The sequence below is a fragment of the Callospermophilus lateralis genome, chromosome 2, assembly GCF_048772815.1.
Source record: "Callospermophilus lateralis isolate mCalLat2 chromosome 2, mCalLat2.hap1, whole genome shotgun sequence".
Taxonomy (NCBI): Eukaryota; Metazoa; Chordata; class Mammalia; order Rodentia; family Sciuridae; genus Callospermophilus; species Callospermophilus lateralis.
In genome coordinates this window covers 55,443,643-55,468,944 of record NC_135306.1, presented here as the reverse complement: position 1 = coordinate 55,468,944, position 25,302 = coordinate 55,443,643, and the positions used below count along the sequence as shown (strand labels likewise).

At 34.3% G+C, this 25,302-nt stretch overlaps 1 protein-coding gene across 14 annotated transcripts in view; it reads right to left on the bottom strand.

The window, feature by feature from the left end:
• The window catches only part of Mpdz (multiple PDZ domain crumbs cell polarity complex component), a 158,144-nt gene that overhangs the window by 35,062 nt on the left and 97,780 nt on the right, over nt 1–25,302 (bottom strand). For 4 of the 14 annotated variants that reach the window (XM_076845967.2, XM_076845972.2, XM_076845975.2 and 1 more), the window contains 8 exons: nt 24,028–24,226; nt 20,756–20,797; nt 17,698–17,802; nt 14,195–14,287; nt 8,670–8,847; nt 5,771–5,881; nt 1,749–1,847; nt 947–1,018 (listed from right to left, as the gene is read on the bottom strand). In XM_076845967.2, coding sequence (XP_076702082.2) covers nt 947–1,018; nt 1,749–1,847; nt 5,771–5,881; nt 8,670–8,847; nt 14,195–14,287; nt 17,698–17,802; nt 20,756–20,797; nt 24,028–24,226 — 899 coding nt within the window. The remainder of the gene's footprint in view (nt 1–946; nt 1,019–1,748; nt 1,848–5,770; nt 5,882–8,669; nt 8,848–14,194; nt 14,288–17,697; nt 17,803–20,755; nt 20,798–24,027; nt 24,227–25,302) is intronic. The other 10 variants (XM_076845973.2, XM_076845976.2, XM_076845977.2 and 7 more) reach the window with 7 other exon arrangements.

Sequence of the window (25,302 nt, the reverse complement as noted above, 5' to 3'; positions counted from 1 at the left end):
AAACTTAGGAATTATTAATGGGGCCATGACTCAGAATACCATAAAATATACCTAACACTACATGACACTGAATAAGATCTTTCTTCAATGACTCAAAAAGCATTCATTTTTCTGGAGAGGTCTGGTTTATAGAGACTTTAAGGCAAATTTTTTTGTTGTTGTTGTTATATAATTTGCTACATACAATGATCAGTCAACACATCATTGGCCAAACAGATAAAAGATACTAGTACAAATGAAATCCCTGTTATCTTCCCAAGACCTCTGCCATAAATCTTTCAAATTAACAATGTACAAATGAAAATGAGCAAACAAAAGATCATTTGATCTGCTCATTTAAAAATATTACTAGAGAGAGAGAGATGTACTTCAGAAATTTTCCTAGTTTCAAACAACATTTATTTCTACGTAACAACAGAAAGTTGTTATTTAGCAAGCATACATTAAGTCCATTTCATTTTTAAAAAGTGAAACAATCTATTTGAACATCCCATAATTTAACAAATCTATGGATGTACATTTTATTTGCTGCATAATTTTTAACTGTTATTTTGCTTAAGAACAAAGAAACAAAATTTGTTTATCTGTAGAATCCTTCAGGATCTTAGGTAAAACATACTCCTAACTGTGAGTAAACTAAAATGGTACTCTAACCTCACTAATGAATCAGAAAACTAATACTATCTGCATTGACTTGAGGGACAATTAGAAGTCTTCTATTTTATCACCCCTAACACCCTTGTTTTACCAAGATCATATAATCAATTTGTTAGTGACACTTCTTAAAATTTATTTGGGAAAATATTGGTCTTTAACAAAGATCATTTATCCTTCTTTGGCAAAAAGGCCAAGTGCAGTTGCAATCACTCCATGCCACTAAGTAAAACACACATGTACTGCACACTGTAACACACCTACTTACACAAAAATTCACTTTGAGACAAACCTTAAATGGTGTGGGAGCAAAAGGGTTAGTTGGGGAACAATGGAAGATAACTCTACTTGAATTCTGTAATTCCTATAGTAACAGAAAACATATTCATTCAGATACAGCATCTTTGCTTATCCATATCACAAAAACATGAAGATCTGATGAATATTCATAAAATGTTTCCTTAAAAAATTGTTGACAGCTTTCTTCATTTCCATGATTAAATTATGGTATATAAATTCTTGTAAATTTTTGTTTCAATTTTGGTGTTATAATTTCATCAGAATAGGAGAATATTCAAGGACAGATTTAGGAGCATAGAAAGAGCTATGTTTCCTGATGGAGGGTTTTATACAGATGCACTTTAAGAATATTCAGCAGACTCCTGCACATTCACGTACACAATTATTTGCAGTGATTAACTTAAGGAAGAGCTTTCATGACCATCTTGTTAAAGTCTGAAAAAGTTTTAAACATATACAAGGCTTTGAAGAATTTACGTGTGAGAGTAGTGATACCTTTTGGTAACTAATAAAAATTAAAGTGTCAGAAAATTTAAATCTACCAAACTTCAGGAAAAACACTGGACTCATGATCTCCCTTCCTTTCAGAAGGGCCATTTGACTTCCACTATAAAAATAAACATTCTGTGGCAGGACAGTGCACTTAAGAAAGGATTTGCATGCCCACTCCAAATACAACAGTTGTTTGTTTTCCACAACATATATAATAAATGGTGAGGTGGGACAAGGCACAGTAGTAAGAAAGAACAAAACATTTTCAAAAGGCAATGTCAAGACAATGGGCATTATCCAACCTTGTCAGCGTTGAACTGCAGAGAGTCAGCAAATGGGTTAGTGCTGCTGAAGTTGTACTTAGGGTAAAGGTTGTGCGGCAAGGAAGGCAAAAGGGATTTCTAAAAGGAAACATAAGAGGCGCTGAGCGCAAAGGAACGTATTTAAAACAACTCAACTTTAAGAATAAAGTACTTACTGACTTAAAAGAGTTGTCTAAGTGATACTAGATTCTGTGTATTTGGTACATAATTAATAGCATCATCTTCTTTGACAGTCTGTTACTAAAGCTTTTCTTCTAATGACCTGAATCATTTAAACCTGAGTTTAAATTAGTCAACAAACCTCACAGGAAACTAGGTTGAAAGGGACCCCAAATTTCTTTTATTTCCACTGAATGGCTGTACCATCCTAAGTAAAGCACAAAAGTTTTCCCATTTTATGTTTTATGTTTCATGCCTATCAGTAAATATGTTTCAAATTTAAAACCATCCAAGGTTTTTTAAATTTACATTTAAAAGCAAGTTGTGTTATTTTTTAATAGTCTGTCTGTTCAAGAATGCAAATTAAACATTTGTCTATTGGTCCCTCAGTAACCTTTATTATTCCTTACTCTGTTTTCTGCTGAGGAAACTTCCATGCCTAGACTAGATATTAAGGCTGCTCCAAAGCAATCATACTCTTTAATTTAAAAACATGAAGAAATGAACTCCTCTACAATGGAGTTCTCTATTTCTGCCTGCTTTTGTGGAGTTGGGAATATGGAGTTTCATATATTTTTAAGTTTCTATAAAACTTCCCACATTATCAGGGAATTTATGGGCTTTGGATAATATTTGAAGTCCTGCCTTGAGTATTTCTCACAGGTTTTGTGGCTTGCCTGTATGTAATTCGCCTGGAGCCAGGAGTCTTTTAGAGTTGAATATACATATTAAAGGCAGGATGCCTGCCAGATAGGATTTAGCATTTCCATAGTTAGGATAAAAAAAAAAAAAAAGAAAAAAGAAAAGTAATTTCCTTAGCACAATAAGTTATTCTCCTTCTTTTCACAACCACTATCTTTTTCTTTTATTGACTATATCTTTCAGGGGAGATTGAAGACATTTAAAATTCATTTTGGCTCCAATTAAATGTTTGTGTTACTTTTCTCTATAAAAAAAAAGCCACACTGGCAGGCATGGAGCGTAGAGAGGTTGTCATGTGACACCACCCTGTATGGGAGAACACTCTGGAAAGACGCTATCTTCAGTGTGCCTGTACCAAAGCTTATGCCACATTACCCTTTCAATCTGCTCTTCTTGCAATGTTTTTCCTACAGAGGCAAGACAGGAAAAAGATATGGGCACAATGACATTTATGCTCATCTCAACTTTCTCCCTACTTTTCAGTTTAAAATGTCAACTCTGCTTTACAAAAGAGAAGATCATAAATGCCAAGGAACATGACCACTTATTAAGGTGAAAGAAATGACTGGGCAGACATGAAAGACATATACTAGATAAAACAGTTTAATGCTATTGAGGATAAAGATGATTAATTTTCATCCATCATATATTTATGTTTTAATCATGTAGAACAACAGAAAACAAAACCATTATAGCATGAAATGAAATATTTAAAGACAGCTCTAGGTTTTTTTTTTTGTTGTTGTTGTTGTTTTTTTTTAATTTGCAGATCTTATAGGATTAGAATTTGGCCCTGATAGCAGAGTGTAAATAAATGTACAGCAGGAGAACAGCAGATGAAATATAGGACACTATATTATTAGGGAAAGATATATAGAAAAATGACTTTTTGCTTAAAAAAATCAATGATAAACTTCTATTCATAGTCTCAAAGGCTGATAAAAGCAGAAACATTATTAATGGAGAAGAAGCAAAGAGAACACAAAAACATTCTCTAGCTGGAATTAATAGAGCCCCTCTTCAATCAAGACAATGGACTAGAGTGAACTCTGAAGCATCTCACATGTGACATTATCAAACAGATTGAGAAGTTCACATTCTTGAACAGGCTAAAGGCCAAAGAGATAAACTGGCTTTTTAGCCTACTGGCTTTTCAGTCTATGTATAAGATTTCCTAGGAAACCTCATCTTCTATCCACAAATAAATGAACATTTACCACTAAGAAACTCACATATGTGCATTGTGGTTTTTTTTTTTTTTTTTTGCTTTAAATTCCTGGAGACATGATTATTTCCATAGGGAAGTAAATCAATAGAAGCAAAGTATACCTCATTTAAAATGCAAAAGTTACTCTAATTTCCTGAAGCAAAATATGTGTAACTTGACTAAACACGTCATTTAAAAAAGGATTTTTCATGGAATAATTACAATAAAATTAGGCATCATTATACCTCAGATAATAAAATAAAAATATTTTCAAGTTATATGAGACAATATCCCTTTAGCTCACTAGACTGCAATTGAAAGAAATGTTTATAGTTTAAGTTTTTAAAGTAATATTAAGAATAACTATTCTGCATTAAATAGTAGTGTCTCAAATGAGATAAAAATTAGAAATTAAAAAAATTAAGACAAAAAAAGAAGAAAACCCACCCACCCACACAAGAAATAGCTTAAACTTAACTTAAAACAGCCATTTACCAACATTATCATGCTGTGTTTATGTTTAACACAACAAATTGAAACAAATGTATAAAGATTTGTAGTTATTTAAACAAACTGAATAGCATTTGTAAAGAATGCAGCAAGATGCAGCCCTACCATTTGGCAGATTTTCTATCTGAATGGATAATTATTACCTAACAATAAACAACTGAATGATTAAAAACTGCAGATGTGAATATAACTGCATACATTAAGAACTACTGAATTTGTTCCTTAGAGTGAACCCAGAACAGAGTTACACCTGCCTAAAGGACAAAAGGAAGACCAGTAAGACCAACCTGGTCACTCTGCACTCCATGGCATACAATGCTGATGCTACTTTTACTGGTCTCACACACAGGGCTGTTTACTAATTTCCATCCATCATTTGAGCATTTATATCTTAAATTCATAATTTTATAATTTACAACTCAATATATCTTGCCTTTAACTTCCCTCATATATGTTGATATTTTTCTTTTAAAGATAACCAACTCTAAAAACTATAAGCAGATAATTCAAAGGGAATTAGTATGAGAAAGGTTGTTAAATTCAATCCAGAAATGGAGTCCCTAAGAGCTTCAGGAGATTTATGAAACTCCAGAAATGGTATAAAAACTTATGAACGAGTGGGTATGTTCTGAAGAACTTTCTCAGGGGTATGTGACACAAATATATTTAATAACTGCTATATATGAATTTTTTTCAATGAAACATAAAGAAGGAATATGAAGAACAATTTTAAACTCAGCATCATATTGAGCATCATTAGGACTTATAAAATATGAGAAGCCTCATTTTGAATCTTTTCCATCAATAATGTTCATTCATGTACTTATATTTTCTAAAATATATTTTAAAGCTCTTTTACTTGTGATGACTGAAGGTAAACTGGGTTAACAGATTCTGTCCATCATAAGCTATATAATGACAAGTTATATATGATGATTGTGGCTAGAAACAGCAATCATGAACTCTTGTAGATAAAAAAATATATATATCCTCATTGTAGAAATCTTGTCCAGTGGGATGCAGACACATCAAAGATAGGAAACCGTATAGAGAATATGTTTAAAGAAAACATAATTCTTTCCTGCTCCTCAGTTTCTCCGTATTAAACTGAGTGCACCATATTCTGTTCAATAGCTTGTATAATTTGTGTCTATAATGAATAAAAATAGTTAACCATCGAGAAACCTATGGTCACCAGTAAAACCTACTTCTGTGAGTTTTCAATAGACTCCAAGTCTTTATTAAACATAGTTGAAGGGATGTTCAGGAAACTCAATGTTTAAAAAACAAAAGAAACTTTCAGTAAGGCTTTGAAACTTCAAGAATCCATATCTGCTCATACAGACAACTTGGCAGTTGCTACATTAGACTCCAAGTTGAGCTCTGTTTGGAGACTCCTACCTTGCCCTCTGTGTTCGCTTACCCTTGGTCTGTTTATAATGCTCTGTACCATAAAGACTACAGGGTTGCCTGCTTTCCGAATGGCTTCCACAGCTTGTTCATGGCTTGCATCTCTGAGGTCCATTCCATCCACCTGCAATGGAAGGCCTCAGCTTAACATTTCAAGAAGCTACAGAACAAAAGAACAATTTGTGGATCTCCAGTTTTGAGGATCCTTGGCTAGGCTCCTGGAAAATCTGGTTCAGTATCAAAAATAATTAAGACTACTTGTGAGACTGCAAAACGTTTCATCTGTTCATCAGACTTGTGGGCCCCTGTTTTGGACACAGGTTTCTGACTCTGATCGTTAGTTGAAATACTAAGCAACTGGAATGAAAGCTTGATTTCTGCATTCCTTACACTGCTCAGTTGTTCTTTAAATCAGCATCATTAAATAAATAATATGAGGTAACTACCTAACAGCATTGTCTTCATCATAAAAGTCACTGTACTGAATTTTTCCTAATTCAATATAGAATGGGATTTGGGAAGTAGGTAGGTAATGCTTTGTTTATTTCTCTCTGTACAAGAAGTTGAAGTTAAAAACAAAATTCTGATATTCAGAAAAACCAGATGATGGTAAGGTTAGTTTTGAAAAGGAATCTTTGCAGTAGACATGACAGGAGCTAGAAGCCAAGAAATTGTGCTCATTTGTTAGTAATTACTACATAAACAGCTTAAAAATTATTTTGTAACTTTTTATTGACCACAGCTTGCCCCTGGTGATGACCAGCTCAGCTTACACATTACATGAACGAGAAGGAAAATAGTTTAAAAGGCCAAATGCTAACCCTGTCAGAAAACTGTAGATATTATTATCATTTCCAATTACCAAATAAGGTCTGAGTGAACACAATTCTGGAAAAGAAAATCAATTATTAGGTCCTGGTATAGAATATTATCATCTTTATCTGAAAACCTACCTCAGGTTGATACTTGAAGGCATAACAATATATTTTTCAATGTTTTGTTTATGCTTTTATAAAACAAAAGGGAGTATACATATCTACTATATATTACAGTAGTGGGAAAATTTAACAGGATGCCAATGCATCTGTGATCAAGTCCAAAGAACCCCATACTCTACATAGAATACTTTGAAGGTCTCTGCTCACCTAACCAATATACATTTCCAGAAATGTAGCACAGGCACATTTTAAGATCCTCAGTGTTATAGAGGCCTGAGGCTTTCTTATTTCCCTGAAATAAAACACTCCACAAATCACTGCTAAATTACATAGTTATTTTACAAGACAAAAATGATCTCCTTTTTATTTGAAAGGAATGCTTTAACTCAATATATTTAAAAACTATTTTGGGGTAAACTCTGACCAATCCTTTCTAGAAATAATTATAAATAATTCCTACATTTTTACTTAAGTCAAAGGCTTTCAATAGTGAAGTACACATAAAAAATTCTTACTGATAATCTAAAAATGAAAATTTTAGATGGAAATCTAATTAAAAACAGTTCTTTAAAAGGGGACTAACATATCACCTAACAAAAGGTAAGCCATAGCAGGGAGAAAGCATATCAATATAAATTGCTACAGAGAAGAAAAAAGGAACAAATTGAAATATGCTTTCTCTCAAATCTCAATTTCTTTCTTCTTCAGCTTTCAGAGATAATCAATGAAGGACCAGATAAGCAAATCCTAAAAAGATTCATTTTAAAGTATGGTTGATGTGTTATAGCCTTCTAAACAATTGAAGCATTTAATTTTTTTTTTTTAGTTGTTGATGGACCTTTATTTTATTCATTTTTATGTGATGCTGAAGATTGAAACCAGTGCCTCACACATGGTAGGCAAGCACTCTACCACTGTGCCACAACCCCAGCTCAATAATTAAAGCATTTTAATGTGTAAATGATATGTGTTTAGAAATAAGATAATCATGTATAAAATAAATGCAATGGCTATTATAATAATAAAGTTATCTTTCTTTGAAAGTTTCCCTTTTAGACTTCTATAAATCAGAAAATCAGGTATACCTACCTTTCTACCATTTTAAATAAAACTATGCTTAACCTGATAAAATAATGTATCTTATTGCTTTGAAGTTACTTGATTACTTTCCAAATCTGTCCCTCTTGCTGGGCAGGCATCCAGAGCCTGATACAGCACCTGGAATGCAACAGCTGCTCCAGCAATACTCTGTGAGTAAATGACTAAATCATCGGAAATGAATCTGCCTAAAATATTAAGCTTTGAACTAAGGGATTAGGTGCAACTTGACTACTTGCTTCTCCCTCATATATAAGAAAACCCACACATGTGCTCACATGTGAACGTATGCCTATGCACATGCACACACACAGGCTTCAGTGGTGAATGGTGCAGCTCCAAGAAGGAAGAGGATCCTAGCTAAGACAGAGGGAAACATTTATTCAAAAAAAAAAAAAAATCAATGTCTTATTGAAGATGTTACCAAAAAAGATGCATGTGGAACAAAATCTCATCCGAGAAAGTTTAGCTGCAATGAAATTATAATTATAAAGTATTTCTGGAAATAAAATCTCATTGGAAAACTATATTATAATATGTACATTTTATATGTGCACATAAAATTTTAAATAATTCAGTTTTTCTTTGAGAAATTTGCTGTACTCTTTCAAACACAGCATAATTATTTGACCTTGGGGCAATGTTTTCAAAGGTAGCTAAGTGTATCTCTAAACATTAGTCTCTACATCAAAATAACAATCTTTCATCATAGATATAAAATAAAATTATACGTTAAAAAAAAAAAGAAGAAGAAATGCTTCAGCTGTAAACATCATGCTCTAACACCGGGTTGAATAACCATGTAAAGATGACAACCCATTGGCACAGAGGGAGAAGAGGGGTGAACTTTAGTACAGAAAGCTCACTGGAGGGTACCTCCACTATTCTGTCTCCAGATTTCAAGGTTCCATTTTTGCCAGCTGGACTATCTTCAAGAACATGCTTGATGAAGATGCCCCTCATCACTTCACCATTGCTGAGGCGACTTCCCATTCCCCGTCCACCAACAATGCTGATACCCAAGGATTTGCTTGGTTCTCTCCAAAGTTCAACCCTACAAAAAAATTAAAATTTAAACTCTCAGAAGAAAACTTGGAGAAAAAGCTTCTTGATGCTGAATTTGGCAATGCCTTCTTGTTTAAGACACCAAAGACACAGACAATACAAGAAAAGAGACAAACCGTATTTCATCAAAATGAAAACCTTGTAAATCTAAGGGCACTGTCCAAAGCAAAAGAAGACAACAACACACAGAAGGAAAATAGTTTGATAATCACATCTGGTAAAGGATTAAAATCCAGAACATAACCTAGACAAAGGACTTGAATGAATGACTATCTAAAGAAGATATGTAAGTAGCCCATAAAAAATGAAAAGATGCTTAACATCACTAATTAGCAGAGATACAAATCAATACACAGTAAGATACTATTTCATACCCATTAGGATGGCAATTATCAAAAAAGCAAAAATTAGAAGTACTGAAGAGAAAAATGGGACCATGTGCCTTGCTGGAGGAAATGTGAAATGGGGCAGCTGCTGTGGAAAGCAGAACATAGCTTCTTTAAATAATTAAAAATATAATCTCCATGATTCAGCAATTCTACTCCTGGGATATGTCTAAAAGAACTCAAAGTAGGGTCTCAAATAGACATTTTGTCCACCTATGCCACAGAAGCATTGTTCACAATAGACAAAGGTAGAAGCAACACAAGTATCCATCAAAATGAGTGCAATGAATAAACAAAATGGTATATAATGCAATGGAATATTAGTCTTAAAAAGGAAGAAAATTCTGAAACATGTTTCAACAAGGATGTTGTTTGAGGACACTATGCTGAGTAAAATAAGTCAGCTCAGTGAAATAAAGGACAAATGCAATATGATTGTACTCATGATACAGCTGGAACAGTCAAGTTCATAAACAGAAAAGAGAATGGTGGTTGCCAGGGGGTGGAGGAGGATAGAATTGGGAGTTACTGCTTAATGGGCACAGTTTCAGTTTTACAAGATGAAAAAAAGCTCTACTGATGGAGGGCGGTGATGGTCATATAGTGATGTGAGTGAAAACCACTTAAAAATGGTTAAAAATAATAATGGATAAATATTTTAAAACCAATGGCATATTAATAGTAAAATAAAATAGATTTTACATACTTTCACAATTATGTGTTTTGTAGAGTCTGATGTAAATACTATTGTATTTATGAAGCTGATTTGTTATAAGTAAATATTGCTCTCACACACCAGGCTGGGGCACAGACCAATATAAAAGTACCATTTTGCTGGAGGTTTAATATTACAGACATTAAGTAATCAGGAAATTCTGCTACCACTGAACAGATGGCAGCTTCTAAGCTTAGCAGCCAAATCCAGAGAAAGAACACTCCTGCACATGCTATGTTAGAAACTTGCCTGTGTAGAAGTCTTTCCTGCCAAGGCAGACCTGGCCATTAATAGTCAGGGCATGAATAACAGTGGCTGACAAAATCCTACATGATCTGATCCTTCCACTATCTCTTTAACCTCCCTAAACTGCACTATGCTCTTCTCACTCGGCTACCATATTATCTCCTTTTTGTTCCTTAAATTCATAGGCATGTTCCTGCCTTGGGGCCTTGGCACTTGCTACTTCCTCTGCCTTGAAAGAGCTTCCCCTACCTACAAAATAAATGCATGATTCATATGGAATAATTGTAAATAGTTGTAAGAGTTATGAATGGATTTAAAGTGAAAAGGCAGGGATACAAAAATAGGGTGATTTGCAGTGAGATGAGGCAGCAGCTGAGGGTGCTGGAAGACAACACACTGAACAGAGAGCTTAAGGAAGTGATGGTAACCTGCAGTCTCTTCTATGCCTCACCAAAGAAGGCAGTGTTAGACATTAGGCAGGAGAAGACAGCATGGCCAAATATGCCCAGAGCATTGACATTTGAGATGCTCCCTCAGAGGAATGGTGGAAGTAAGAAGTCCTACAAAATGGAGGAGGTTCCAGAAAGAAAAGTCTGGGGATTAAAAAGCACTCCAAAGAGGTAGAGTGGGCAATGAATCAGATGAACACAGACACAGATATACAATTATCCTTTGGTCAGTACATTTTCTTAACTAAAATCTATAATCCCAGAAATTTTACCTGTTTAGTTTGAAAGACTCTTACCATGATACTTGATCATGAAAAATGTTTGTGGAAAAACTAGTTAAAATCCTATCCATTATTTTTCTCTCATTCATTTCATTTAATTCTCAAACCATCCCCACAAAGTGGATAGTCTTGACTAGTCCCACTTAACAAACAAGGGGAGAATCACAGAGAGATGAAGTAACTTTTAGGTAATAGTTCTGTATGCTTCAGTGGGTTTGGTACAGATAGCAAGGGTATAAATATACTACTTAGATCTAAAGGCTGTAAATTCTTAATACAATGCAGAAGACAATGAAAGACAGAGCTGCCAAAATGACCACAGTGATAATTCATTAGTCACTGAACACAGCAATGGTAAATATCCCTGGGAAAGACAAAGAAGACCTGTAGAAGAAACACTGTAGAACAGGTTCATTTTTACTTCTACAGTAAAAAAGGCAGTCTTTCTGGAAATTTATACATAGATTTATAAAGAATGAAACTTAGGTAAAAGTAAAACACAGCTCAAAGGCTAGACTGCTTAGGCTATAAGATGAGTTTCTAAAATCAAGTCTGCTCTTCTGCTCTTTAATAACACATAACATTGATCACCTTACATAACTATGAAATGGAACAAATAATCAGAGTTATACAACCAATTACTTAAAGCATATAAGTGTAAAAGAAAAGGTTTGACATGGTGTAAGCAACCGTCACATGCTTTATTACTAGAATGCTGCCGATGATGATTATTGCACTAATGGAAGAAAATACAAAATTCAGTTCATTTGATGCAAGTAGAGGTGCACCCCACCGCACTGATGCTGCTATACCTATAGGTCTATTAAGTCTAGGTGTCATGTTCCATCCACCAGACTGAAACAACACTCTGTGATGTGATAACAAGGATATAGAAAAAAAGGAACTCATATATTTAAAACAGAATGAAAACTTAGTATGGCCACCATGAAAAGCAATTTAACAACTGATTTAATAAATTAAAAAATATATTAATTTATGGGACAGTAATTCCTTTTCTGGATAAACAGCTAGATAAAGTTTCCTACAAAAGTACAAATAGATATATTTACTACACAGAATTACTGTAATAGCAAATATCAAATATTAACCTGAGAATGGGTAAACTGGTATATTCGCATTGGAATGCAACAGAATAATAATTATCCATTAAATATAATAAAATATCCATTCCAAATTGAATGAATAAAATATTAAGTATTAAATATGATAGATCTCCAAAATACTGGGTTGAAAGAAAAATTAAGAAAGGTGGAAAATGATACATAAAGTATTAATTCTACAAATGAAAATCACATGTAAAACAAACAGTAATACAACCTATTTTACAATGTTAAAATTTATAATTCAATAATACTATTCTCTATTTCCACAGGAAGTAAATTCTTGCAGATTTCATGAATGGATGAAATGAAGCATTTCCTCGCTGACTAAAGGTTCTTATTATTCTGGTAAGCTTTCTCCTTATATTCTATAAACTTTTCCCCAAAAGTACCTTAGTGCTTCTATATACAGTTGTGAACAAAAGGTATACTGTTTAGAAGGGTTTATGAAAACTTCCTTTTGTCTATCTAAGGAGCTACATAATGATAATGATTCCTGTGCTTGGTATCTTCTCTTTGCTTAGTTATCAGTATTCTATATCACATTACTACAGACAAGACAAACCATGAGGAACTCACTGTGCAGAGCATTATGTTAAGGCTTTTAGGTGTATTAACTCACTGGCTCTTTCCCCAAATTCAAAAAGTTCTGCCTACACCCCATTTTACAGATGAAGCAGCTAAGACCTAGCACAGATAAAGACACCTGTCTTAGAAAACATCAAAGCCAGAATTCCAATGTAGCTTTTACTTATTTTCACGTTTAGCATATGCTTTTTAAGAATTATTTTCCCTCTCATAATGCTGTTAAAAAACTGACCAACATATCTTCCTTTTTCCCCTTGATTACTGTCCTCTGACAAAATTTAAGTTAACCATATGACCATCTGCTACAAAATAATTATATTTAAGTTACTTCTGCCTCTGTCTAAAATAAATAGGATACCTTTTATTTTCTGACATAGATCTAAAACTAATTCTTAATGTGGGTAGTGCTATGCAGAAACCTTGATTTTTTTAAGCAAACTGAATATTTTTGAAGAAATTCAATAAAAGCTCATTCAATAAATATTTACTGCTTCTCTGAAAGAAACAGAAAATGATGATTTCTGTATTTTAAAATAATTAAATATGATGGTTAGAGGCTCAAGTTCATTTTTCAACTGGGAAAATCATTAAACTGTATTCCATCCTTGGAGAATTTTATTTATTCTGTGTAACAAATAACAATGTTTACTAAAGGCAAGGAACCATCAGGATGGTTACCAATAGATTTGTTTGGAGATGCTATCCAATGATTACTTATATAATGCAAAATATCTTATACTGGTTTTTTTTTCACGTTGTCTCTATATCTTGCCCAGCCAAGTATATAACTTCCTTAGAGATAAGATTTATATCTTATATTTACTTCTCTGCTATTTACAAAATCATCAGCTTTAGGTCTGTTTCCATGTCAGGACTCAATACATTCCTATTAAATTGAAGTTGATTACACTCAGCATGAACACTTTAATGTACCTTAATGATTAAAACACATTAATATATCTGAGCATATTTAAGACAACCATGTTTTCTATTATATATGAATCTGGTGCAAGACAAGAGTATTGCTTAGGATAAGTAGCCTGTAATAACAAGGTATTCTCTCTCTTCCCTTCTCTCCCTCCCCCTCTCTCTCCCTCCCCCTCTCTTCCCCTTTCTCTCCCTCCCCCTCTCTCCCCCTCTCCCTCCCTCCCTTTCTCTCTCTCTCTCTCTCTCTCTCTCTCACACACACACACACACACTCACACACACACACACACACACATTCATTTTTAATATATACCTGAATATCTAGTTTCTACAAATGCCAGGTAAATTTAATTGAACATTTCATGTTACACAGAAAATATCCATTCCAATTACCTACACATTATTTCTTTTTCTACTTTTGTTTTGTCCCTACTACATGCCAGATTCTTGGATTTTAACTCTGTGTGGCATTCATATTTTCTCCACTGTGCACATGAAGAAATAGAGGGATAAGAATATTAAACAACTTGTCCAAGGTCACAAATGACAAGATATAATCTGGTACTTGAAACCACACTTCCTTCTTTAAACACACCAAATGGGCAAAAGAAAAAAATTCTTACCGCCTGGGCTGATTCCAATTGCTATATGCTGCATTCTGAAGTTCACTTTCCTCTCCCTCTCCTTCTTCTCGCTCTGGTAGTTCTGGAATGTCTCTAGTTAAAGAATTACACAGAGAATTCTTCATTTAATCTTGTCTCATATATACTTAATTTTTGGTTAAGCTAAAAATGCAGAACTGCTTTACATTTTCACCATATCTGGCCAATAACTATATAATATTTTTACAGCAGTGGGAAAAGAAAACTAACCACCACAAATTAGAATCTTACACTATGATCAATCTACTATAACTTATTCTGGAGATATAGCTGAATCCTAAGAACCTTGTCTAGTTTGTTTCTTGGCTGATAAAGAAGGAAATAAACAGTGGGATTTTATACAACGATTCCACAAATACTCCTAAGTTTTTACCATGTGCAAAAAAGCAAGAGGCACCAAGTTGGTTATAAGCATGTGCAATCTTGCTCCCTATCCTGAAAGAATTTATCAAGAATCCCAATAGTTTAGTATTTCTTCCTAAAAATGGACCACATTGAAACATCTTGTGAGGAAAGATGGAAAATGCTTCTGGTCCAGTATCTGCCCATCCAGGGGTCCCTGACATAGAATATCTGAGTAGAAAATTGTTTATAACATGCCTATGCCAGATCATTTTTCAATTTTTGTAGCAATTGATTTTGACAAATGCCAAGCATACAACAAAACGTCTGTATATAAATAAAACTACACAATAATTATATCAAGAACTATTTGTTTTCCCAAAGGTACACTTTGTATCAACACATGACAATGTACAGGCAATCGAAAATGTTAAATTGATTATGGCAGGTTCTTAAGCTATTAGTAAAAATTGGATTTCTAAAGAACATATCCACATCTTCCCTTTAAAGCATAGAAGGCTACAAAAATTCTGATTTAAAAAACATTTTAAATTGATTTTTTTCTATAGAAACTGAAAAATCTAAAAGAAAAAAAGGTATGTTTAAACTATAGCCATTCTCCAATATAGGAAAACTGAAGTTTCCAAATTATATAATCAGAAGTCATTGAATCCAACCTCCCTATGTGCTTGAAGGAAATCTGCCTGCTATTGGTCCTACTCATTGGTTTTGTGTTTTAATTTCCCTCTATTATACTGAAGAATAAGGTTCTGAGTATGGCTAGGCTTCCTAGAGTCCAAACCTGACATTAGGGCAGAAGAGCTGGCAAAAATTCCAAGAAGGGAATTTCGAACTTGTGTCAAGGAGCTGACTGAGAAACATAGAAGATGCAAGGCAGAGAGGTGAAAAAGAGGCCTAACCCTCTAGAATTAGAACTGGAGAGAATATGATGTTATAGGTAGGTTTTGAAGACAAACAGAATGAGAACTTGGGAAGAGTCCCTAAAATATGCAGTGACAGTCATGAGGTGGTGGACAGATTCTTAGGCTTGAAGTCTCAGCAGGGGGAGCTACTCAAAAACATTCTTAGCCATACTACACCATGGTCCTGACTTTTCAGCTATGAGAAGACTAACCCTGAAGGCTCTGAAACACAAAACTCAGTCTCTTCAAATTTTTCTGCAATCTTGAATCCTTTCACTAATCAAGATATGCTCCTCTGAATGTGTTGATTATTCTTTATCCATCTTAAGATTCTGGCTTCAGCAACTCAAGCGTTAAGGGTTCCTTAGAGCAAAATGCACTAATTTTCTTCTTTCTGGGCTCACTCAGCCAAAAATGAATTAGATTTTTTTCTACCCTATGTTACACTGTTGAGAACCAAAGAAATTTCTATCAGTTATCCACACTAACTCTCTTTATACCCACACGAGTGCCAGATGAAGTAACCGGGACACAGTCACATAGAAATGCAGCAGTCTGATCTCAACTGAGGCCATCTTTTCATAAAACCTGAGTTTTGTGGAAAACAAAAGGCGATGTTGCCTTTTGTTTTTATGTGGCACATTTTTTATGGACAACTATGATTCTTTTTTTTTTTTTTTTAATAAATGGTTAAAAACAGAGTCTCAATGCTTATATTCCAAGCTTGACTCTGACACTTATTAGCTGTGCAGTTTGTGTAAGTTATTTAATCTCTCTCTACTGCAGATTCCTCCCCTATAAAATGAAGGTAATTTTGTTTTATTTTAAGCAATCTGACATCAATAGTAAGCAGTAAGCAGCTGGTCACAGCATAGACCATCATGGTTTTTCTTTCTATGCTGAGGGAAGCGTAATACTAAAAATAGCTCTTACTTTCTAATACCTTTTGATATTTTGAAGGTCTAGAACTTAACAGTACTAAGGTATTACCTGGTATATTCTTTAATTATGCCACTGGAAACACTAAAGAAGGGCATCTCAATGATGGCCATTCCCATTTTGGCTGGATGCACTAGGAAACTATAATCAATTCATGCCACTAACCCAAAGATAAAAATACGACAGTGCAGTGTAGCGGAGATTTGGATAGGGTGGAGTGCATGCTCCTTTTCCATAAAATTCACAAGACACCAAGGACTACAACATTCCTTCCTCTTATTAAACACACAGCATGCCTTTCCCTTCCCTAATACTTTTGGTACACTGTGGTCTTACGTAACTTGCAGAGGAAGTGATTATACTATATCAGGATTCCTTCAGTGTTGATGGACACCAGACTGTTCTGGGATGTTCTGACATCCTCTCAGGCATGACAGAACTCTTCTGAGAAGACCCCAGAATGCTTTTGAGGCTCTTTCTGTTCTACAGCATGCTTAAAGAGGAATTTGGCATTCAGTTAGTTACCTGTGTAATTTTTTTTAAAAGTCCACAACTGAGATTGAAGAAAATGTACATTCTTCAGGGGAAAGAAATTTGATATGATTTTTTCCCCTTGCTCTGAACTTAGCAGCAGCATTAAGCCCAGGTTGCTGTCTTTCCTAAAGGAGTAACACTTACCATTTCTTAATATACAGAACATTAAGAGCCTATAAAAAAGCTAAACATTCTGTGTCAAGCTATAACATGCATATATACCTCACATTAGGCTCAACATTCTCCAGAGTAAAAATGTATCTATCAAAAATGTTTCTAAATCTACATCTATCTATATATTTTAATGAAGGAATAAATAAAATTCTGAAGATGTTTGATAATATTACGGATAAAAAACATACACAAACCATAAAAATTGTGTTTTAAGGAACTAATGAAATAATATTAAAACTTGGTGTGAATTACCAAAACCTGAATTACCAAAAACCTGGTGTGAATTACCAAAACTTTAAAGTGCTACACTAGGTGGTAGAATTGAAGATTATTTTAATGTCTTGATTTGAATATTCACATTTCCCAAATTTTCCACATTATACAATAATTACTTAAGCAGTTGAGGGAAAAGTGGAGAAAATGTTTAAAAATCTTGAAAGAAGGAAAATAACTCAAACTTATACTTTTTCTTAATCTCTTGACTCAGGATTCAAAATTCTTCTTTATAGTTTGCTGTATAGTCCACTGTAGTAGATTTAATGCTTCATTTACCTGCCAGTGTATGAAGAAAAAATATCCAGTGCCATTATTCCTCCAGATTGTTGTCCCAAACTTATTCTGAACTCCTCCAAATGTTCTGCAGGCACATAAGTAATTCTGAAACAAAACAAAGTCCATGAGCTGGGTGCAATGGTGCATGCCTGTTATCCCAGCGGCTTAGGAGGCTGAGGCAGGAGGATAGCGAGTTCAAAGCCAGTCTCAGCAAAAGTGAGGCACTAAACAACTCAGTGAGACCCTGTCTCTAAATAAAATACAAAAATAGAGCTGGGGATAGAGTGGCTCAGTTGTTCAATCCCCAGTATGCCCCCCACACAAAAAAGTCCATGAAAACAAAGAGAAGCAAAGTTTTACCCTTTAGGAAAAGCTTTTAAAGTGTAGGGAAAAATTATATTGTCCCCTTACTCCTGCTTTACTTAGCATACTCAGCAAATCATTCAACTTCAAAAGGCCAAAAGTATTCCATAGGCAAAATAACCAAAATTAAAATTTTAAATGCATAATAAACTATATGTTTACTAATAATCATATGAGAAGGAAAGTGGCATTATTTACATTTCCAAATGAGAAAGCTAACAGCAATTTTTTTAAGTTAGGAAGATGCATAAATCCTTAGAGGGATGGGGATGTACCTCAGTGGAAAAGCACTTGCCTAGTGCACAAATCCCTGGGTTCAATCCCCAGCATCACAAAATAAAATAATAGTAACTGTCAATTCTACCATTCATTTGTGTCCAAAGATATTTGGGTTCCCTAGCAGAAACAAATTAGGTGTATGCTATTAAAACACTAAAAATCTCAATTCAGTTTATATTTTTTCATAATAATTCATTATGGACATTTAACAAGCATTACCAATAATTATGTTAGCTCTGTTATGTGATGAATTTTCAATTCAGAAGTATGAAGTTACTGAACCACTTAAGGAAAGATCTAATTTATAGTAATTTCTCATATTAGTTCACTTTTATTTCAAAGGAAAGTCTACTGTTTACATGAGAAAGACTATTTGTTAATTCACCAAGTACTGGCTTAATGCCTATAATGTAGAAGGTACTGTGCTAGATTCTGAGCATAGCCAATCTATTTAGAAACTGGTATTTGAAAGTTTAAGTGTAATGCTTTCCTACAAGCCTATTTTCAAAGTTGATACGATTTTTGAGTAGTCTGTTCAATATCCTCACAATAATAAAAAGGTCAGAGAAATACTGTACCTGAAGTTAGTATGATTATCTTGTGCAACTAAGAAAGAAATATGTATAAAACATGTCCCAAATAGAAATCCATGCATAATTTATCCATTAGGAGAATAAGTTCAGAAAAATCTCAGCACCAGAGAGCAAGGCCACACAGACTGCATTTATTTTATAATAAAATAAAAATTTCAAAATTATCATAATTTCTGCAGTGAGAAGGATGCATAATATCAGCTATATTGATGATTCCACAGAAAAAATTCACTCTTTCACTTCTCCAAAGTGTGGGATCACTTGGGTTGGGGTTCTGTCTGTCATTAGGAGCATGTTGAGAGGTAAATCACCATAGCTTAACCATACATGCCCACAACCACAAAAGTGTCATTTTTTTTTAAAGAGAGGGTGAGAGAGGGAGAGAGAGAGAGAGAGAAAGAATTTTTAATATTTATTTTTTAGTTTTCGGCGGACACAACATCTTTGTTTGTATGTGGTGTTGAGGATGGAACCCGGGCCGCACGCATGCCAGGCGAGCGCGCTACCGCTTGAGCCACATCCCCAGCCCCAAAAGTGTCATTTTTAAAGAGAATAAGCTAGGAAGTACTATACAGATGTAAGACAGTGCTCCAGCAGGACACATGCTCTGCTTATCACATCCACAACTCCAGCAGAACACACGGACTTTTAGGAATTTCTTAGTAATTTCTTCTTTAACCTTAAGGATCAAAAACTAAATCTGAAAGCACTAGGTAGAGTGAGTAAGCTTCATTCAAATTCTGGCCATACTTGATTTATTCATCTATAAAACACCTTCTCTAAGGTACTACAAAAAATATTGAATAGTAAAGTTGCCATTATCTCTTCAAAACTAGATGAGTCAAAAATGTGTGATACATTGCATCAGGAGACTGCATTTTATACAAAGCCCAATAAAGATAAACACAAAACCTAAAATATGAAAAGGCTATTTCAAAAACCTGTATAACTTCTGAAGATTTGGGAAAACTAATATAAATAAAGCCTAAAATCTTAAGTTAAAGCCAGGAAAAGGTGAGGGGGCAAATGCAGGATGCAAAACTAATAGTAATAATAAGCTCAAAGCATTCAGATTTTTAACTGGTTTGAGAAGATAAAGATGTTCATAACTCAATGTTCAAGTGAGTTTTTCTCTATATTTGTTTAAAGCTTTTTTTTTTTAACAAAGGGGAGGGAGTAGGGTGAGTTTTATAGTTTGAGTAGCAGTGAGAAAGAGCAAAGGCAGCAGTTTTCACAAATATTTAGCCCAATATAAACAGTGAAGCCAGGAGAATAAGCATCCCACAATGCAACAGTACACAGAGCAATCCCAACACATGCCTGGTTACACGACCACACAAAAACGTCACATCACCAACAAAGAACACTGAAACCGAATTACAAACTACATAAACACTGAAAACAGATAATCTGATAGTTATATTAAAATTCTTCAATGTAAACTAACCTTTGATTACACATGGAGTAGAAGAAAAAAGAATACCATTAGTGATGCTGAAATATGATATAGCTATTAATCCAGAGACTGTGCCTGCACGTGCAGACAGGATTATTCTCTTACAAAGGAGGTTGAAAGCTTAGTAGTTGGAAAAAATGATTTTCAAATGAGTTCCCAGTCATCATTGCACTGTGAAATGTAACAATTTCATAACTCTGTTGGAATTTATGCTCTTATATACATGAAAGAAAAAACTCAAAATGTATACAGTGAATCTATATCTGGATCTATCACTACATTGGGACAGTTACAAAAGCACGAAATGTTTTTCACAGACAAGTTGTAACACACGGCCATAATGAGCTTTTGAATCACCAATACTCACACATAAAAGGGGGCTCGATCGTCAGCAGGTGCTGCAGAAAATCTAGAATGTGAAGCATACGCCGTGGCATCTTTTTACAATGGTGTTAACAAATGTCAATGTCTTGTGCTGAATGTGAGATGCATACATATGTAGTTAAAAATGGGTGCTCCTGGTTGTTTTTTTCCTTTTCCCTTTCCACCTCCCTCTCATCTACACCTCCCCCAGAAAAGCATCTGCTCTTTACTAGTGTCTATAGCAGTGATTATTAACAAGCATGGAAAAATGTAACTGCAATCAATCTTTTATTCCTTGATCAGGAATTCATCCCACACTTTAGGTTAAGGCAGGTGAATTCTGATTCAGCTTGGTAATTATCTGGCAGATGTTACAAGCAGCTGCTGCTAAGCACAAAACCCTGGCTATTATTACAGAAATATAAGAGCTCCTGGCAAGGTGGAGTGAGAAGTGAAATAGAATGCATTCTGGTGAGACTTCACATCTGGTTTTTCATAGAAAATAATGAAACCTGGAACTTAAACTGGCTGTTCTTGAACTCTTGAAACTCAAATTATCTATCCAGGCATGCATGAATGCACACACACAAAGTTCCTAGCTATCTATGGTAAATGGCAAAAAAGAAATCCAGTACATTGTCTGCATGAGCAATGCTTTCCTTATAACCAATCAGTTATGTAACTGAACCAGGCTTTTTGTTATAATACACCTCCCCACCACCAGCCCAGATTAAGCTAAATTTATAAAAAGAAATAAAGAGAAAGTGATGTGCATGGAGCATAAATCCGGGCACTGAGTACAAAGCTTGACGGGCCAGAGGCAGTGCTATGCTTCCATGCACAATAATGAAACCACTAGATTTTCCTTTTGGGAGGATTATTCACACAAGATTCAAAGTAATTGTAAACTTTTTACTTCTTGAAGGGCAAGAGATAGAAAGGGATGGGGCCAAAAACACTTTATGCAAAATGCCGGGACCATGCTGTTTAGCCCTGATCAATCTAAATGGCTATTTTGTTTCATCATCTAACATTTTTTTTTCCTGAAAAAAGATCATGCAAGGATGACTTTAAATTCCTTTTATCATTTACTCAATAAATCAAGCTATACCACCTGAATCACAGCATTAGTGGGACACTTGAGAAGAAATCAATGCTTTGTGCTTCTGCGTATGCATGTGTATGTATGTGTGTAATGTATGTATGTATAAGTGTGCACGTGAGAGAATGACTCCCAGAGGAGGGAAGGCGATAGTATTTTCCTTCCTACCTTCCTCCCTTTCTTCCTTCTTTCTTTCCTTCCTTCAATATAGAACTTCATAGTACATTTTGACTGCTGAGATCTGAATGCAATTAATTAGAAAACTAGCTCTCTAGATATCCTTCGAGGTAATAATGAAGTAGCTGTCTCTATCAATGGGTAATTCTGCTGGATCAGTGGGTGGGGGAGAGGGGAAAAATATGCACACAAAGAAAAGGAAAGGAAAGGAAAGGAAAGGGAAAAAGAAAAAGAAAAGAAAAATCAAAACAATAAGAGAGGGAAGGGGTGATTTTTGAGCTTCAAAAGGTATATCAAAACTTCTCCAGAACTGGCTAGATGCATGATTTAGGTTAAACTGATTCATCAATATTCATATTTGGGGGGTCACTTTTTAATTTCTGTAGTACATTAGAACAAAGGGGTAAGGCTAGCAGCAGATACTAATTCTGGTGCTTAGAGGGCAAAAAGTGGGCAGGGAACCTGTGCCCATACACAGACCATATGCAAAGGAAACACACAGGAAACAGCGCAATAAATCAAGTACTCAGTAACAGGTAGTATTTATACTACATCCAATCTATGTAGACCAAAACCCCTGCGATAGTCTCCATATGCATCTATATCATTTATCTTTTTTATTTGTTCTTTTTAGATATACATGACAGTAGAATATATGTTGACATACCTACATGGAGTACAACTTATTCTAATTAGGATCCCATTTCTGTGGTTGTACATGATGTGAAATTTCACAGGTTCTGTATTCATATATGAACATAGGAAAGTTATGTCTGATTCATTTTTCTGTCCTTCCTATTCCTATTCCCCCTCTCTTCCCTTCTTTTAAGCAAAAGGAAGAAACACTGGCCACAAGAGGTAGGGAATGCACTTGGTTTCTATTTTCATACAACAGAGGGGCTGACATTTTTAAACAATGTTCACTTTTACTCTTATCATTGTAAGATAATTAAGAAACAGTAACATGTTCTCATGATCTGTGCAACTGTAAAATAAAACAGGCATGCAAAGATATGAAATCCCATTAGTGAATATTCAAAAATAGTATCTTCTTTTTATAAGACAGCAGAAACCACTGCAAATGGTATATACTTTTCTGCTTTTTATTGCTGGCCGAATGGAAAACTTATTGTAAATATAGCCTTTCCTACCAAAGCTACATCAGTGTACACTTTACAATTATAAAGAATGTTATCAGCAAAATATTATTAATAAATAAAGTCTCCCATATCAGTAATCATTATCTCACATTAAGGCATACCATCCTTCCCTGATCTTTGATTTTTATCCTTTATATATTAAACACAAATATTCAATAATTGATATTAGAGGAACATTGATGAGGTTTAACAATAAAGTCATGAACTGATTTTTATGATGACTCAAGGAACATTTAGCGATTCAGAAACTAAACCACATATATAATGTGCTATTAGAACATTATGGGGTTATGGGAAATTTTAAGCAGTTCCAGAAAAAATAACCCACGACATATAATCAGACCGTACCAAACATATTGTTGAATCCCTTTGGATCATGCAGTAATTCATAAAAGGGTAAATTATGCGTCAGATGGGCACTGTCCTGCATGATCTTTCTCATGCTTGGCTATTAAAGAACTGGTTTTATTCTAGGGTTCATAGAGACAGTTAGGCAGTATGTAATTCTTTATATTGAGGCCAATTCACACTTCTTTCTAAGAATCTAAAAGTGTACATCCCCACTCTGTGAGAGATTACTTCTCACATCTAGGGTTATTACAGAAATCACTGGAAAACTAAAATTAAAAACACAAAGTAATGTTGTTTTCCAAATTTCAACAGTTATAGTCTTAAAGAGACTATATGTATAAACAAGAACTATTCAGAGATAGTAACATTCTGAAATGATTTTGTTAAGTATGTGATAATTTTCCCATATTTAAGTGAAATATATACTGAAAAAAATATTCTAATACATTGGAATTCCTAAAACTTTCCCAAGCCTTTGATACTTACTTTATGTCAGGCCCAATGAGAGAATGTCTTCTCAACATGGCTCGTGCCTGGGCATTGGTTAAACTGATGGTAGATTCTTCATTAATGGATAAAATGCAGTCCCCAACCTCAATCCGGCCATCTCGACTAATGGCACCTCCGTGAATAATGCTTCGTACAATCATCCCCAAGCCATCTTTATTAGCACTTACTGTCATCCCTATGGAAATTGAGAAGTGCAGATATGGATTTAAATACACAATTTTCAAATGTGTTTTACTATAATGATTGTGTTTTAATATAATAATCATTATGAATTTATAGATAAAAATAGGAGTAACATTTTTAGTCAATAAAAAACAAGAGAAAGGGCTGGGACTCAGCGGCTGAGCGCTTGCCTAGCATGTTTGAGGCACTAGGTTCGGCCCTCGGCACCACATATAAATAAATTAATAAATAAAGGTCCAGTGACAATTTTAAAAAACATTTAAAAAAAACAAAAGAAATGTTTTTCTAAGCAAAAATTTTTAAGTGCACATTAAAATGTTTGTGAAATTGTATGTAGATGAAAATACTCAATGTGTAATACATTAGAGATGCAATCTTTTTACATTATGGAATTAATGGGAGGGATGAATGTATTGGTGGTCATCTGATGTCTTGCCCCCTTAAATAGAAAGCTTTTTCAAACAGAATGCCTTAACAGTATCAAATTAATTTTACAAGAGCAGTTAGTTCATTTCTTATACATGTAAGAGAATAAAGATAGGACTTCAAATGGAAAATTAACTTTATAAATTAAAAAATTGCTACTACATTATTTTTAGGTTATATGTTTGTTCACAATCTATTTACTATATGGTTATTATTTGCCAAATACTACATAGGTTGCTTAAGACAAAAAAGCACAGCACAGAATTCCTAAAGCTTTTATTCTAAACTTAATCCCCAGTGCCTATCACAGTGTCTATATGCACAGCGTTCTGCTGAGTAAACTGAACTTAAATCTAACCTATTCCCATTTTCTCTCTGAATTCCTATGAATTCCCAATTTGGAAATTCAATTGCCTTCTTGACATGTCCCTGGATGTCTCACAAGAAATGCAACCTTAGTGAGTATAAAATTGAACATCCAATTTTTTTCCTACTCTTATTTCCCCATCTGTCTTCCCTTTTTTGATTAATTGTACCGCCACACAACTCTACATTACTCAAAACACAATATCTGGTTCATTCTTTATTCCCACCTCTTTCATCCCCTATATTTAATCCATCACCAAGACCTGAGGCTGACCT